This window comes from Elgaria multicarinata, chromosome 13 (genome assembly GCF_023053635.1).
Source record: "Elgaria multicarinata webbii isolate HBS135686 ecotype San Diego chromosome 13, rElgMul1.1.pri, whole genome shotgun sequence".
Taxonomy (NCBI): Eukaryota; Metazoa; Chordata; class Lepidosauria; order Squamata; family Anguidae; genus Elgaria; species Elgaria multicarinata.
In genome coordinates, this window is record NC_086183.1 from 6171434 (window position 1) to 6187643 (window position 16210).

The 16210-nt window shown below is 46.3% G+C and overlaps 1 protein-coding gene across 1 annotated transcript; it reads left to right on the forward strand.

The window, feature by feature from the left end:
• Window positions 1-4582: 4582 nt before the first annotated feature.
• Window positions 4583-10725, forward strand: GJA4 (gap junction protein alpha 4). Its single transcript, XM_063140138.1, has 2 exons — window positions 4583-4685; window positions 7657-10725. The coding sequence occupies exon 2, from the start codon at window positions 7663-7665 to the stop codon at window positions 8719-8721; it is 1059 nt and encodes a 352-aa protein (XP_062996208.1). The 5' UTR covers window positions 4583-4685; window positions 7657-7662; the 3' UTR covers window positions 8722-10725.
• Window positions 10726-16210: the final 5485 nt, after the last annotated feature.

The following is a 16210-nucleotide window of genomic DNA, read 5'->3' on the forward strand; positions in this document are numbered from 1 at the left end:
AATGGGGAGAGTTTTGTTTCAGTACATTTTGGATCAGGATTTACTAAAATTTGCAAATGTCTTCATATCTGGGATGGAAACAACTTGAGAGGAGGAGAAGGAGAAGGAGAAGATTCAGGGGAGGAGGTTCATTACATTGAATATTCCCATGGGGGAGGTAGAATTCAATAATAACTTAGAGTCGTGGGAGAACAATTCAATGGAAATTTCTCCGAAAAATCCATGCTGAGTCATGCTGATGCTACAGATGCTGAATGAAAACTACATTAAGATTGTTAATTCATAGTTATGTGCGTACAAAGAAATAGAGCAGCCTTCCCCAACCTGGTGCCTTCCAGATGTGTTGGACTGCAACACCCATCATCTCCAGCCAGCATGATGTGTTGTTGTAGCCCAACACTTGTAGTGAGCATCAGGTTGAGGAAAGGGAATCTACTTATTATTCAGGTACATAACGTGGACAGTGGGGGGTTGTACAGATACATGCATCCACAGTAGTGGAGTTTCAGGGTGGTGATGGTGACAAAGTCTCTGTTGCTGATTGGAGGAGCTGTTGTGATGTCACAGAGGGTGACATCACAACAGAATCCAGTGATTCCCTTCCACAAGTGGTAGGTCCCCACCACTTACACAAGGAAGATCTAGTGCTTCCTAGGGGAAGGCCCATAACAAATGGAAACGCTTGTTTCTGGAAAGAGGCAGGTCAGCAGAACTTGCGCAAGGGAGCTCCACCGACCAACGTCCTTCCAAAAATTAAGGTTTCTGCTAGTTTCTGGTTGCCCAGACAGCACTAAATGACCATGCGGGTCTACTTGCACAACATAATTGGTACGGTGGAAAAGAACCAGGAGGGGCATAAGTGTCCTGTTGAGTTCTGCCCCTGGGTGCCATTAGCTGAGCTGCACACTTCACAGAGGCAGGGAAGGTGGGAAAGTGACACCATCCCCCACCCACCCACCCAAAAGGAAGAGTAGAAGGAGCAGGGACTAGGACAGCGAGAACCAAGGCCCTGATGGGGAAGCAAAGAGGCCTCCCGAGAGTTACAGCTTTGGAGAAGGCCTGAGCACGGAGAATGAGTTCCAGATGAGAAGGGAAACTGGAAGACAATGAGCAAGGGATGGCAGATGCACGTATTTGGCCTAGAATTGTGAGAAATTTGTAGTGATTTGAAATGAGCAGCCTAATCTCTGGTAGCTGTTAGTCTATTTTAGAAGGTGGAACTAAAAGGTAAAAGTAAATTTACTGCTATTTAAATTAATTAATAGGTATTAATTATTAAGTAAATATATTATTATTATTATTATTATTATTATTATTATTATTATTATTATTATTATGTATCATCATAATGTATTGTTATTAGTGTTCTTTTGTCTGAACTAGCTAGCTGCAGCTCCTTTTCCAGAGTTTCTCATTCACATAAGTGGTGTTAATGCTCAGCATTATTTACATCCTGATCCTAATTGCGATTTCTCAGAAATAACAGGCCCTCCTATAGTGAAACAATTATACAAGCAACATCTCCAACCAACAGCCAAAGCTGCTGTTGTTCAATGTCCTACTACTTAGTTAAGTTTTTGAATCTTTTCTTGTTGACAGCGGGCGTTTTTTTTACTTAGTGGAGATTCTTGAAAAGCTCAGATTTATGCTGGAGGCCTGTGCTGCTTGGATAACTTGCAAGGCATTAATAAAGTTTGTTTCTCAATAGTTAAATATAGTTAGGCAACCTTATTCCCATTGATAACAGCTCAGTGCTGATTGACCCATGCTTGCGCTGCCACGGAATACCTTATCACTCCATTCAGTCTTCACTTGACCCACGTGCAGCTGCAAGTCAACAGCTGATGTCACTTCTCCAATAATGAGTCATCATACCACTAATAACAACAATCATGATAATAAGCCACTTGGTGACTCACAGCTCAACGGCTGAGCTGCATTCACTGAAACAGCTTGCCTTCGAAATGAAATGAAGGCTTTGTTTTGATCTGCAAGGCCTTTTTTTCAGACTTGAAAACGTCAGGCAGTACAACACTGAAGTAGAATTATGAATCAAGCACTGCCCCCCCACTTCACTACCTCCGACAAAGGGCAGGATGGCACCCTTCCAACCCATGTACGGAAGCCGATTGGACTGCCAGTTGAAACTTCCTCTAATATTGATGAGAGGTCAACATCCTCCATGGTGGAGGCTGGTGGCTCCAATGTCAGTGGGGCGATGAATCCGCTCCAGGTTTCAGTCAGAACTCTAAAGGAGTTTAGCTGACACCCAGAGCAGATTCACGGTCTCACTGACATTGGAGCCACCAGTCCCCCACGATGGCTGAAGAGAGCAGCAGAGCCTATAGGGGGCACAGGATAGTCTATTGTCCAACAGTAGAGTGACCCTATGCAAAGGAGGACAGGGCTTCTGTATCTTTAACAGTTGCATAGAAAAGGGAATTTCATCTGGTGTCATTTGTATATATGGGGAACCTGGGGAAATTCCCTCTTCATCACAACAGTTAAAGCTGCAGGAGCTATACTAGACTGACCAGATTTAAAAGAGGGCAAAGCACCTGCAGCCTTAACTGTTGTGATGAAGAGGAAATTTCACCAGGTTCCCCATATATACAAATGACACTTGCTGAAATTTCCTTTTTAATACAACTGTTAAAGATACAGGAGCCCTGCCCTCCTTTTCATAGGGTCACCCTATCCAACAGAAATGAATGGTGGTTCAGGAGGTACAGCCATGATGCTACCACTCCGCCTCTCACCCAGCATCTGCTGCCTGTGGCAGCTGCCTCATTCTACCTAATGGTAGGGCAGCACTCAACAGCTCGCAGCACCCTGTGCACCCAGGCCTGCTGGTTCAACGAGGCCACTTTTCAACCAAGACGCCAAGATCCTCATGTGAACCACCCAGGGAACTTCAGCTATTGGGTGGTATAAAAATGCAATAAATAAATAAATAAATCCTCATGGTTGAGCAACAGATTTTTTAGGACTACAACTCCCAGAATTCTTGACCATTAGCCATGCTGACTGGGGCTGATGGGAGTTGAAGTAAAAAAAATAGCCTCTGGCACTAGGCTGGGGGAGGCTAGGAGAGGATAACCAGAAGCAAAAGGGGAAAGGGCTGCTACACTTTTTGAAGTTGTGTAGAAGAGGGGATTTTAGCAGGTGTAGTTTGTTGTGCAGGAGCCCTTTCCTCTTTTGCATCTGGCATCATCATCTATTTATTTATTTATTACCCTCTTCTCCCTTTGGATCAAGGCGGGGAACATCATTAGTACAACAATACAATATAAACCAAATACATAAAATTAATTAAAAGAGCATATAAAACCAATACAATATTAAAATAACAATCAGGACATCTTAAAATTCTTAGGTTTAAAATTCATCTGGGCAGGGCTGCCGGAAGAGACTAGTCTTTACAGCTGTCTTAAACTCAGGGAGAGCGTTAAGCTGACGAGTCTCCTCTGGCAGGCCATTCCATAGTCTGGGGGCAGCAGCAGAAAAAGGTCCTCTGGGTAACAGTTGCCAGCCTAGCTGTGGCTGACTGGAGTAAGTTCTCCCCAGAGGACCTGAGTGTGCGCGGCGGATTGTATGGGATTGAACAGGACTGAAAGTGGGCCTGGAGGAAGGGACTGCCGCTTTCTTTTTTCTGCTCCTGAGCTTTTAACACAGAATTGTAGCCGGCATTGCTCCTGCTGGCATGGAAATAAAAGCCATGGGAGAGGTGAGAAAACATCACCTGGTTCATTTCTGTGCACCCACTTGCCTGATGTTAAATGCACAGGAGCGGGGCTGGAGAAGAGAGATGGCCACCTTTGCTGCACGATGCCATCTCAGGCATGCTTACTTGGATTGAAGCCCCATTGAATTCAGAGGGATTTACTTCCAAGAAGTACCCACAGAATTGGATTGGGAAGGGAGAATGCGATGCCACTTTCTGGGCGATAATACGGATGCCCTTTCTGCGGCCGGGCCTGCAGGACAATCTCTCGCCCTGTCCTGACGGCACTGCTTCCCCCTGATTCCCACGCTTCGTTTAAGTGCAGGCAAATTCCGCTTGTTCAGGATTTCCCCCTTGTTGCTCTTGGCCCGAAGGGCCTCGCAATAGGCAGCAATTGTTATTTCAGTCTCCGGTGTTTTCCGACGCTTCCTATTTCCCTGACCGGCCTGCACTAACAGCTCCTGCGCTCGCAAGGAAAGCAGCAAGCAAGCCCAACAAGGCCGCAGCCTCAACGCCTCTCTCTGGGCTGGGGCTCTCCTCTTCCCTCCACAAGATTCCAGCCATGGGTTCACGCTCCGGCCCGGAAGCGGCTGAAGTCACCCTGGAATCCCTTCTTTCCACCTGCCGAACCAGCTGCCACTTTGAATCAATAGATTAAAAAATAAGCACTCAAAGCAAGCTCAAATCAATTACCGAAGCTGCTACTTCTCCACCCCGCCTCCGTTTCCTCTGGCTCCTCCCCTTCCAAGAGTTCCCATAGTCAACTTTTCCCACCCTGCTCTTCATAACAGTCCTGGAGTTTCCTGGCTCCCACCAAGAGTTCTCCACGCTGCCTCTGAACTCTCTGCTGCAGTTGTTTTCCTTCCATTTGGAGCACAACTGAACTCAGGACAATAACATTTCTTTTTTAAAAAGCCAGAAACGTGGATTTGTAAACTGAAGTACTGCATTTTACCTGTTGGTGAGTACCACAATCTGCAAATTTGCTGGAGAATCTCAAGCCCAGATGGGCAAGGGCCCTTTCCTTGATGACAATGAGAGGCTCTGGGGTTCAGATCTGCCTGGTACGGTTTCCCGCCTGTATAGTGTCTAGGATTTGTTTCTAGCATTTATAACCTATCAAGGTACAGGGTTCGAATCCACCCCTGCTTAACTCCATCAAACTTGCATTATCATCTTCTTGCACCAAAACTTTGGGACTCGTTACGGTTTAAAAGGAAAGTTACTAATCCTCCTTTGCTCAGCAGAGAAGGAACAAACACCCTGCACATGGTCAGAGGCACACCCTAACCTTGCATTCCAATGGAGAGGTAGAGCGCTGGCATGAAAGACTGGAGTTCATGCTCTCTCCCAACTAGGATCGCTGACACTGAACTGGGGTAGCATTGCCAACCTTTCAGGCCACTACTCTGGCTGTGCCGGCATTGAACAGGGATAATATTTATCTCCATGTTGCAGAAAGCATTGCAGGAGCTAGAGCAAGACAGGATTGCTTTTTTCCTAGTGAGCCCACACCCCTAAACTGCACCTCTTCCAAATGTTGCTAGTTCCTTATTTTTCCTAATAGGCTGATTCTGAGCAGCTGCTTATGGGGGGGGGGGGTGGAGAGAGAGACCTTCACTCTGGCACCTGCACTGCCGGAAACTCTCTGAGATTTATTTAACTCCTTGATGGCCCTACTTTTTCCTTTCTCTTCTCTGTACCAACTTTTGGGAGTAGGTGGTTTAAAAAGCTCTCACTTTAAATGCCAATCAAACCCCAGGTGGACACTGGCTGATTGGCTTCCTGCTTCTTTCTCTTTATAGCCACAGGGGCATGTAACGAAGCCCATAGTAATGCATAGAGAGGCGCTAGGCTGAGAGTGCTCTTGAAAGGTATGAGGGGTGGTGTTATTTATTGAACTGTGTACTTGAAAATTCTTCCTCTGTTCTGCTTGCAAATTCAATGTGCTTATTTTTTCATATTTTTCATGTTTTAACAGTAATAAAAACACATGCTAGGGTATCTATAATACAGCAACACAATATTTAGTAACTCTAAATATAAATTATATAAAATTAGTAACTCCCACACTAGAGGCCTTCAAGAGGCAGCTGGACAACCATCTGTCAGAGATGCTTTAGGGTGGATTCCTGCATTGAGCAGGGGGTTGGACTCGATGGCCTTGTAGGCCCCTTCCAACTCTGCTATTCTATGATTCTATATGGGATTTATGGAGATGTCCAGGACAAATGCAAATTAACTATGTTTTTGACCAATTGCTACAGGGTAACCATGTTAGCCTGTTGTGCCAAAAAACAATAGAGTCTTGCATCACTTATAAGACTAGCAAACTTATTTTCGCATAAACTTTTGCAGACACTGCTCAAAAGCTTATGCCAATGTAATGTTGTTCAGTCTTCAAGGTGCCGCAAGACTTCTTGTTGTGCGTTAATCAGTAAGGAAAGATTCCTGGGAAGCAACTTGTAGAGCTTTTCATTTCCCATTGACAACAAACTGTTGTTTTGTTTTGTTTTGTTTTAGCTCAAGGCTTAAACCGCCTAAGAATGATGGGAGTTGCAGTCAACATAGCTAGAGGGCTTTTGCTCGAGGAGGGCTGTTCTGTACAATCTCATTTAGTAGCTCCCTTGTGCTGTAGATTTCTTACTAGAATAAGGCAGTCTAATTCCTATTGTTTAAGAAGGCTCCTGTATTGATTTGCAAGAAGGTAGACTTGACGTCCCTCTAAATCACAAGGAAGTCCACAATTGCTGTCCCTCTCCCTCCTGACCTCCTCATCAAAATCTCATAGCAGTTTTGCACACTCAACTCTTGCATTGTAGGAAGAGTTGAGATGCACAGTGCAGCAATTTTGCTGAAGCTCAGTAGGTCCGGTGGGCGGTTACTTGAAAATCCTTGAAACCTAGAGAAGAAAAACTAGGTATAAGTATAAAGTATAGCTACCTACTCAGGTTCTTCTCTAGTGCAGTTGTTTCACCTTTCCATCTGCTGGACCCTCTTCCAAGGCTTGTTTGGGTCTGTGAGCTTTCAGCAGGCACTACCTCTGCACTTCCTCTGTAACCATGAGGACTAGAAATTTCCCACTTTTTTTTAAAAAAAATGGTGATACTGCTAACTTCTGCAACTTCTATAAGTACTGCTGTTGGGCGGGCGGAGGGAGGGGAGGGAGGGGTGTATGGTTCCGTAGTTTTCTTTTGACTTTGCATAAGAACATCAGAAGTGCCCTGATGCTGGATCAGACCAAGGGTCCATCTAGTCCAGCATTCTGTTCACACGGTGGCCCACCAGCTGCCCATGGGAAACCCACAAGCAGGATATGAGTATAACAGCACCCTCCTGCCCATGTTCCCAACAACTGATGTACATAGGTATACGACCCTGATACTGGAGGTAGCATGGAGCCATCAGTAGCCATTGATAGCCTTCTCCATGAATTGGTCTAATCCCTTGATGAATGTTAATGTAGTTTGATGGATTGTAAAGATTTGAGCTGGTCATTTCAAAGCCTTCCCTCACTTTGACAGCTCCCAATCATGTCCCAATGTCGCTCTATCTTCCTTCCTCCAGCCAATCCTCCTCCAGCCTTTTTTCCCTAGACCTGACACCCTTCAGATATTTCAGATTATAATTCCCATCAGCCCCAAGCAGCATGGCCACATGGTCTGGGTGCCGGCTGTAGCATAACTTGCAGACTGCTGTCTCACAGCAACCCAGAAGCGGACCTTCTCTGTGGTGGCACCCAGCATATGTAATGATCTCCCTGCTGGTACACTGGAGGCAGCAAGCGTAGTGTGCTTTTGGCACTAATTGAGCCCCCATATGTGCCCACGTCTGAAAAGGTTGCGTATCCGACTTGCGGTGGTGGTGGAACTCAGGACTTTGCCGAGGGGCAACGGATCCCGAGTTGACTCCTGTCTTTCTGTCCTCTCTAGCACAAGATGGGTGACTGGGGCTTCCTGGAGAAGTTACTGGACCAGGTACAGGAGCATTCGACGGTCATTGGCAAGATCTGGCTCACGGTGCTCTTCATCTTCCGTATCTTGATCCTGGGCCTGGCCGGGGAGTCCGTGTGGGGGGACGAGCAGTCGGACTTCGTGTGCAACACCAAGTCGCCCGGCTGCCCCAACGTTTGCTATGACCAGGCCTTCCCCATTTCTCACATCCGCTACTGGGTGCTGCAGTTCCTCTTTGTCAGCACGCCCACCTTGGTCTACCTGGGGCATGTCATCTACCTCTCCCGGCGGGAGGAGAAGCTGAAGGAACGGGAGAGAGAGCTCCGGACTCTCCAGTCCAAGGATTACAAGGCGGCAGCCATGCTGATGGCCGTGGAGAAGAAGATTGCCAAGATCTGTGTGGCGGAGGATGGGAGGATAAAAATCCAGGGATCTCTGATGTGGACCTACATCATTAGCGTGCTCTTCAAGTCCATCTTTGAGGCTGCCTTCCTCCTCGGCCAGTGGTACCTGTATGGTTTTGTTATGAACTCACGCTATGTGTGCGAAGGGTACCCGTGCACCCATCAGGTGGACTGCTTTATGTCCCGCCCCACTGAGAAAACCATCTTCATCCTCTTCATGCTGGTGGTAGGCTTGATTTCCCTCCTCCTCAACATTTTGGAGCTCTTCCACCTCTGTTGCAAGGGCCTGCTCCACAGTATGAAGGAAGGTGACTGCTGTTCCCCCTCCTCGGCTCCCCCTCTGCCCTGTGAGGCCAACGGCTACCCTAACAAGCTTTGTGAAATGCCTGCCGGGCCTTATCCGGACAAGTCCTACTTCTATCTCCCTGTGGCCGACAGGCATTCTCCACCCTACCATGCTTACAACAAGCTTTCCAGCGAGCAGAACTGGGCCAACTTCAACACCGAGGAAACCTTGGCCTTGCAAGACCGGAATAAGCCCCCTGACGTCTTTGCCACGGGAGCCCCCAAAGTCCATCTGTCTCAGGAAAGGCAGTCCAGTCGGCCTAGCAGCAGCGCTTCCAAAAAACAGTATGTCTAAGCCAACGGGCAATCAAATGCAAGCCGGATGTTGACTTGCTTGATGGCGACTGAAGGTTATCAAGCCAGGATTCTTTGATGGGAGTCTTTTGGCCACTGATTGCTGAACTCTGGTTGGTTACCACTGGAGGAAGAGGCAATGCCTCAGTGCTCTCCATAGTAGTGCCTTGTTTTGACCATGTTATCCTACTGTATAGGTGGACACATGGCTTCCATGTGGACACAGCCTGAACTTGACAGTTAGTCAAGCATGAGAAAAAGTGGCATGGAGCAACTTACCCCAAGCCACAAAGTGGTGAATTAATGGGCATTTGATAATCACTCAGGTGGGGTGCCACATGTGGACTCCTGGAACTTTGTTGTTTGGTCTCTGTTATCTATGCTTTTCAAGAAAGATAACAGGTGGCAGCAACCTGTAGATAGGTTGAGGGGGCTGTAGGAAAAGCCTCTGCCAGTTCAAGGCTATACAGGCATTGGCCTCAATTATTGGAAGATAACTTGTACGTTGGTGGGGAAAACACAGAGGCAAGGGGGGTGTTTTTCCCCCAAGAAGGAAGGGAAAGAGCGAGCCCTGGTGCATCTTCTATTTATGGATGGCCATGTGAATTGGGGGTGGGGTATAAGTCAACTTAAACTCTCTCCTTTTCTTTCTTTTTTTACCCACTGATTTACAGGAAGTCTGAGCAACTTAGCAATAGAAAACTACAAACCATATATAGTGGCCTATTTGACTGGGGCGAGGGGGACACATCTAAAAACAGATTTCCTGTTCCAAGCAGGCATTTGATGCAATATCAGCTACTGCTGAAGTAAGCTGATTAAGCATACATCCTCATATAAATATAGACGCAAGTCCGTTTGCTATGGTTCAACACTGTTGAGTTATTTCTTGCATGTCTCATCATTGGCTGTTGGCCCTGGAGCTGGCGTGCCACATCACAGAATGGGAAAGCACAGTTTTTGTCTTCACTGCCCTGTGCATGGATCTCTTGGGGCTATGTTCCCTCTGACACGGTCACAGTTGGTGAACCTCCAGCACATGGTCGGGAAAGGGCTCTTGCCTCTGGTCTGATCTTCAACCTGATGTGTGTACGCATCAAAGATGCGCAGTGGAAGAACTTCACTGTCCCATCTCAGCTTGCTTTGGTCCCCCTCCCCCTCCATTCAATTTATGGGTCTCAGATGCTTTCCCCCAGAAGCTTATTTGGGTTTACATTTTTTTAAAGAAGTCATCAGAACTTGTATCCTGACTGATTTCAGAGGACACTCACTGGAAGCAGTTTATAGCTTACTGAGCTATCAAGGAGTGGAAGAACACCTCTGACCCATAGACATTCCCATGTGCAACATTTTCCTGATACAGGATAAATAGCCCTGTTAGGTGCCATGTTTCCCAACAACACCCCCATGCCACCTCTTCTTACTTCAGAACTATGCCGTAAAGCACAGTTTACTGCATGTTTGAGATCAGTGTTTATGTATATATGTATCTTTATGGATGGATGTACTGGCCTGCGTATCTCTATACTGGATTCCTTTCATCCATTAATTTATTGTCATTCTAAGGTGTATGGTCAGCAAGTTGGATCTTCTGGGTTTGTTCTTGAGATGGCCTGTTAAAATAGTCATCTTTCCTGGGTGGGAGTGGAAAGTTAATGTGAAACTCGGCCCTCTTGGTTCTTGAATAGCAGACTGAGCCTTTTGGAAGGAGGCTTCTGCCTATTTCTGGATTAAATCAAAGCGGATGTTGTTTTGTTGTAAAACATTCATATCTGTAGCAGCAAAGGTGCTCAAAAACCTCTCATGGTGGGAGAAAAGCTTGTGGTTGATATAAAAATGGGCTAGCTCCCCTTTTATGTAGCATCAAATATCCAGGATCAAGAGGAAACTGATAGCAAGAAAACTCTTTTGGCAAGCTGCTTTTTCCTCGGTCCCCAGTGAACTGTTCTCGATGACAAAGCTGTGAAAAGAAGATCTCTGTTTATAAAATCTTCCTGTCTGTTTGATGTAGGCCAAAATGTGTTAGAGAGTCTGCTTCTCTTCACCAGTACAGCTGAATGATATCAATGCTGAGGTGCATGTAGCAGTTCTGGGAAGAGGGTCGAAGATATTAAATCCCTGTGTTTTTTCCAAAATAAAAATAAAAAGCAAAAAATGCAACACGGTCTTTTGTGTGAACAGAGACTTCCTTGAAGGCCTCCGTATGTTTAATTAAGTCAATGTGTTAGTTTCATTTGTATCCTGCCTTTTTTTTCTCTTGCAAGTAGCCCAAGTCAGCATACATGGTCCTCTTTATTTTATCCTCACAACCACCCTGTGAGGTAGATTACGCTAAGAGGCAGAGACTGGCCCAAAGTCACCCACTGGGCTTCATGGCCAATTTGGGATTACAACCCAGGTTCTGTCAGGTTAGGACAGATTTACCACTCTGGAATACATAAAATTATATGGGTGACTGCTTATGCATCATCAAGAAAAGAGGACAGATTTACATATGCTGTTTGCATATATAAATGCACATTTAGAAATAGTTTTGAATAAACTGAATTTCAGTCTTGCCATAGTGGGAAGAACAGTCACTACCTTTGTGTTCACTGCTCCATCTAATATCCAGGTATTATATCCACTGTTGCTGGACCTCCATCTCAGGGTACTTTATCTTCCAGCCAACCTTCGACTTAGAATCACAGAGTTGGAAGGGACCTATAAGGCCATCAAGTCCAACCCCGCCCCCAGCTCAGTGCAGGAATCCACCTGCAAGCCTACCTGACAGATGGTTCTCCAGCTGCCTCTTGAAGGTCTCTAGTGTGGGAGAGCCCACAACCTCATTGGTTCCATTGTCGTACTGCTCTAACAGTCAAGACATTTTTTCCAAATGTCCATCCAGAATCTGGCTTCCTGTAACTTGAGCCCATTAGTCTGCATCCTGCACTCTGGGAGGATAGAGAAGGGATCCTGGCCCTCCTCTGTGTGACAACCTTTCCAGTATTTGAAGAGTGCTAGCACATCTCCCCTCATCCTTCTCTTCTCCAGGCTAAACATGCCCATTTCTTTCAGTCTCTCCTCATAGGGCTTTGTTTCCAGCCCTTCAAATAGGACACATGGTCACCATCATTTCATTATGCACTCTCTTTTCGCCATACTACAGGTGCCAAGAAAGTTGTCCAGGGGCGCACTGGTGCCCGTGAGCACCACGTTGCTTTCCCTTGTATGCATGTAAGCCACCTTCCCCCAATTTGGTGCTCCCCCCAGATGTGTTGGCCTGCAACTCCCGGGATCCCCCCGGCCTGCTGTGCACCAAGTTGGGGAAGACTGATGCAGGCTGTATTCAGATCCAGGGGTAGAGCCAGAGAACAGGGGTGACCCCAGTCCTCCTTCCACACTACTCCTGGAAAAGGACTACAGATGGAACATTACCCAGAAGCTGATATCGAGTGAACCTTTATGGGGTCAGACTCATGTCCATGTTTCCTGCATATTTGATTCCATAGATTTGTTTTCAATATCTCCCACATCTTCTGTTTTTGCACCAGTGCATGAGTATAGCAGGGATTTCCTGCAGACTTCTTCTGGTCTATGTGTCTGCATGTCCAACGCTGGCCCAAGCTATCTTGCCTCTTGAAGCAAGAGATAGCCTATGCCACCCCATGCTCTCCCTCTCACCACTGTTGTGTACCCTCACTCTTGCACCCCCTGTCCCCCACCCCCTTTCCTTTGTTGTAGTACCGTATGGCTGGAAGAAGAGGCCTCCTGGGTCACATGAGACCCAGCTGAGCTCCCAGGAAAACTCACAAGACCACTTCTTCCAGCTGTGTGGCTCTTGCCGAGAACAACAGGTGGCTGGCAGATGCTCCAGACAAGCCCGCCAGCTGCCCTCTTGCCATGGCAAATGCCATACTGGGAGAGCAGCTGGCGGGGCACTTTAGGGCACCCACTGATGGATGTGGCTGGCCCTCCTGGATGGGATGGGGAGCAGTGAAATTTGCCACTCCTCTGGCTCTGTCGCCTGATGCGGGCACATGAGCCTGCGTAATGATAGAGCCGGCCCTGTCAACCTTCTCCCTCCCCCAACACATCTTGTTTTGTGAGACTTGAACCAGGGGTTCCTTGATTTGGGCAGGCAAGAGAGCCAGCACAGTGGCTGTAGATCATTGCTTCTAGCTCATCTTTCTTTCTGTTTCCATGCAGTGAGCACAGCCCCCCACCCCGTTCCTGTGAATGTGCCCCTTATATTTGATCGCTGCCTTCTCACACTTGAGGAAAGGGTGATAAGGAACAATGGAATCTTTTCTCATATCTCTTCATTTGTTTCCCTTTCTCTCGTCCTCACTTTACACCACCTTCATCTTTCAAAACCTTCACTTTCCTTTTTCTGGTTTTACCCTGCATCTGTGATTCACATCCATATAGATTAGCTCTGTACTCCATATATACACATTTCTTTCTAAGAGATAAACTTACTACTGCTATCGTCTTCCTCTTCATCCTCTTTTGTTTTAGAAAATGTCTGATTGGCCATATCTATTTCGCTGCTAATTTCCTCTCTTATGTCGGCCGTTCCCTTGTTGTTCTGCTTCCCAGATATTTAAATTCTGCTTGGATGTCCTCAATTTGCTTGCCGTTAGCATCTTTGTCTTGTTCCCTTTTATTCTTAATCCCTAGTTCTGAAAAACCTGGATTTCATATTAGTCAATATGTTTTGCAGTTTTTCCTGCTGTAGCAGCCATTTCTGCTACATCATCAGGAAAGCATAGTAATATATTTCCTGTTTCTTTTAATGCCTGGGTCTCCTGCTACTCATATTAATTGCATGCTCTATAAATATGTTAAACAGCGCAAGGGAAAGTGAGCACCCTTGACAGACCTCTCTTACAAATTCCAGATCTTCACTCAATAGCATTTGTTCTGATGACAGCTTCTTGGTTACTGTATAAATTATATATTATTCTTCTGTCCTCATAGTCTTTTCCTGCCTGCTGCAATATAGTGAACATCTTGTTTTTGGAAGCATGGCTTAAGCTGCAGGGCTATACCCAGTTACTTCAGAGTCAGCCTCATTGAAATCAATGGGACTTACTCCTGAGTAGACAGGCATCGGATTGGACCATTAATAGGCCTAGACTATGCTGTTTGGATTTATCTATATTTGCCTTTTGGGGAATAGGTATTGCTAAGGGTTTGGCCTGAATGACCTTTCAGGCATTCCTTACAGCCTGGTGCCTCTGACTGCAAAGAAATTCAGGGTGTCTCCAGAGTGCTGAACCCTACCCCCAAAATGGGTTCAGCACCATGGGTAGCTTCTTTAGAGTTCTGGTTGATTCTGACTGAAACCCAGAACGGATTCAGCACCCCACTGAAATAGGACTCACCAGCTTCTAATGGGTGGAGCTGTCAGAGCATCTGCCTTGAGGCAATTCCTCTTAAGAGCCGACAGAAGACAGTTGATAGGTGGTAATATGCTGGTGCTGTGTTTCAATGGGAGCCAGGGTGGCCCCAGAGTCTCCAACATGGTGCCCGTGGGCACTCTCTTTGTGCCCGCCAGTCTCCCTTCTCCTGCTGATTTTTATTTTAATTACACTTTTGTTTTAACTAGGAAGCTGTTGTTAGCTGTTGACACAAAAAGAAGGGGAAAGAAAAAGAGACTCCTGTCACTTCTGTCTGATAAGTGGAGGGGCCCCCAGTAAAGAAAGCCGTGCAAAGCTAGGGAAAGCAACAGTTAGCCTGACTGCAGTTGGAGTGTCTGTAAATTGGGTTGAAAGGAGTTGTTTAGTTCCTTGGAGCTCAGACCCTCTGTTTGGGGCAGGTTACTTGTCCTTTGTGACTAGCCATGCCTCCCATGGCAGCCATTTTGTGGTGGTGCCCAGGACATTTTCTCAAATTGCCAAATATGCCATAGACCCATTTAGATGGAGGGAGAAGCCATAAAGGGCAAGGGTTCCCCTAGCACCACTGTTACATCTGAATTTGAACCACCACAAACACACAACGCTGCATTTCCTTAAAAATTCAAATGTTGGGAGATCTAATTATGTATCTTGTGAGCCTTGTTTGTTTTGGCCCTAAACGCCCTGGCACATTCCAGCCTAAACGTCCTGGTCCTCTTCAGTCATTTTTCCACAACTTGCTTTTCTCCATTACGTCATCTGACACTTCTTCTGTAATTATTACTTGTTCCATCTTTCTGAGCTGTTCTCATCTCTTGTCAACAGTGATCCTTGTTTACCTCAAATACGTCTTGTCTTCTTCCCATGACATTATGATTATGATTTCTTCATTGGTGTTATCTCTCTGTCCTGGGTTTTAATTTTCCATGATATTGCACTGACCTTTGGCAGACCTCGCTTTGGTTTGCTATACTTTTCTAACAATGGTTCCTTAATTGCCTGTATTTCTGCAGCCACTTCTCATCTCTTGAGTTATTAAACCAAGGATCTACAGACATGGCCAGTGTTAAAAGTAGGCGTGACTGGGCACGTGCTGAGAGCTCACACTCCAGGAGGGACCCACTGATAAGAGTTCCCTGGATGTGTTCCTCGTCTTCACCATTGTAGCTTGTTCACCTACCTACCTCTTTGGTCCAGACAACACTGGTGGTGGGAACAAGGAGTGGGAGATGCCATGGGCCTACTTGCTCCCAGGCTCTCTGCCTGTCAAGCAAGCAAGTGATAGGCAGAGACCCTGGGAGCAAGAGAGCCTGGGGGTGGTATAGAAATGCAATAAATAAATAAATAAACAGCAATGATGAAAGAGACAAGGAGGAGCCATTGCAGCTGGTGACAATGGCGGAGGGGAAGAAGACTCACTGACTGAGGAGGTTCCTTGGGAATGTCTTGCCAAAGGGCCCTCAAAATCCTGGAGCTGGCATGGCCCACAAATTTTGGCTGGCCTCCTTACTAACTGGCCCAAATGTGGGCCCTCCACCAGCCCTCTCCCCACCACCAATCGGAGGCACTCCCTGACTTCAAAGTGAGCTACAGTGTAGCTCAGCACAACATCACAGCTACTTCTGCAGCTTGGAACTGGAGAAGAAGGAGGTTCCTCTAGGATGACCATATTTTGGAAACCAAAAAGAAGGACAACATGGTCGCCCCCCAAGGGTGCGTGTCCAGTACCAAGGGGGCGTTCCCACCTGAACATGGCCTTGGTCACATGTCTGATTTTACAGCACACATTTAAGACAAATCTGTTCTACATAACATCTTAATGTTATAATCACTGAAATAAAGACCAAGTGAAAGATTCAATGTATCTGAAATTAACTTCACTCACTCCTACTTTTGTAGGTTTTGCTGTACTTTGAAGCTTTTGCTATACTCTGTGTGTTACATTCTCCCCTTCCCTCAAATATCTTTTCTGACTGTATCTTCACTCATTGCAAGCTGCTGTTGTTGTTAACAGGGTTTGCTACTGGCCCCAGATCTGTTTCAAATTTGGTATGGCTAAAGCTCTACCTAAAAGCTATCAGGGTGCCAAGTTTCAGCTCTTTATCT

What these genes read in the sequence shown, in the direction of transcription:
- GJA4 (XM_063140138.1), top strand. Translation starts at nt 7,663, where the DNA reads ATGGGTGACTGGGGCTTCCTGGAGAAGTTACTGGACCAGGTACAGGAG.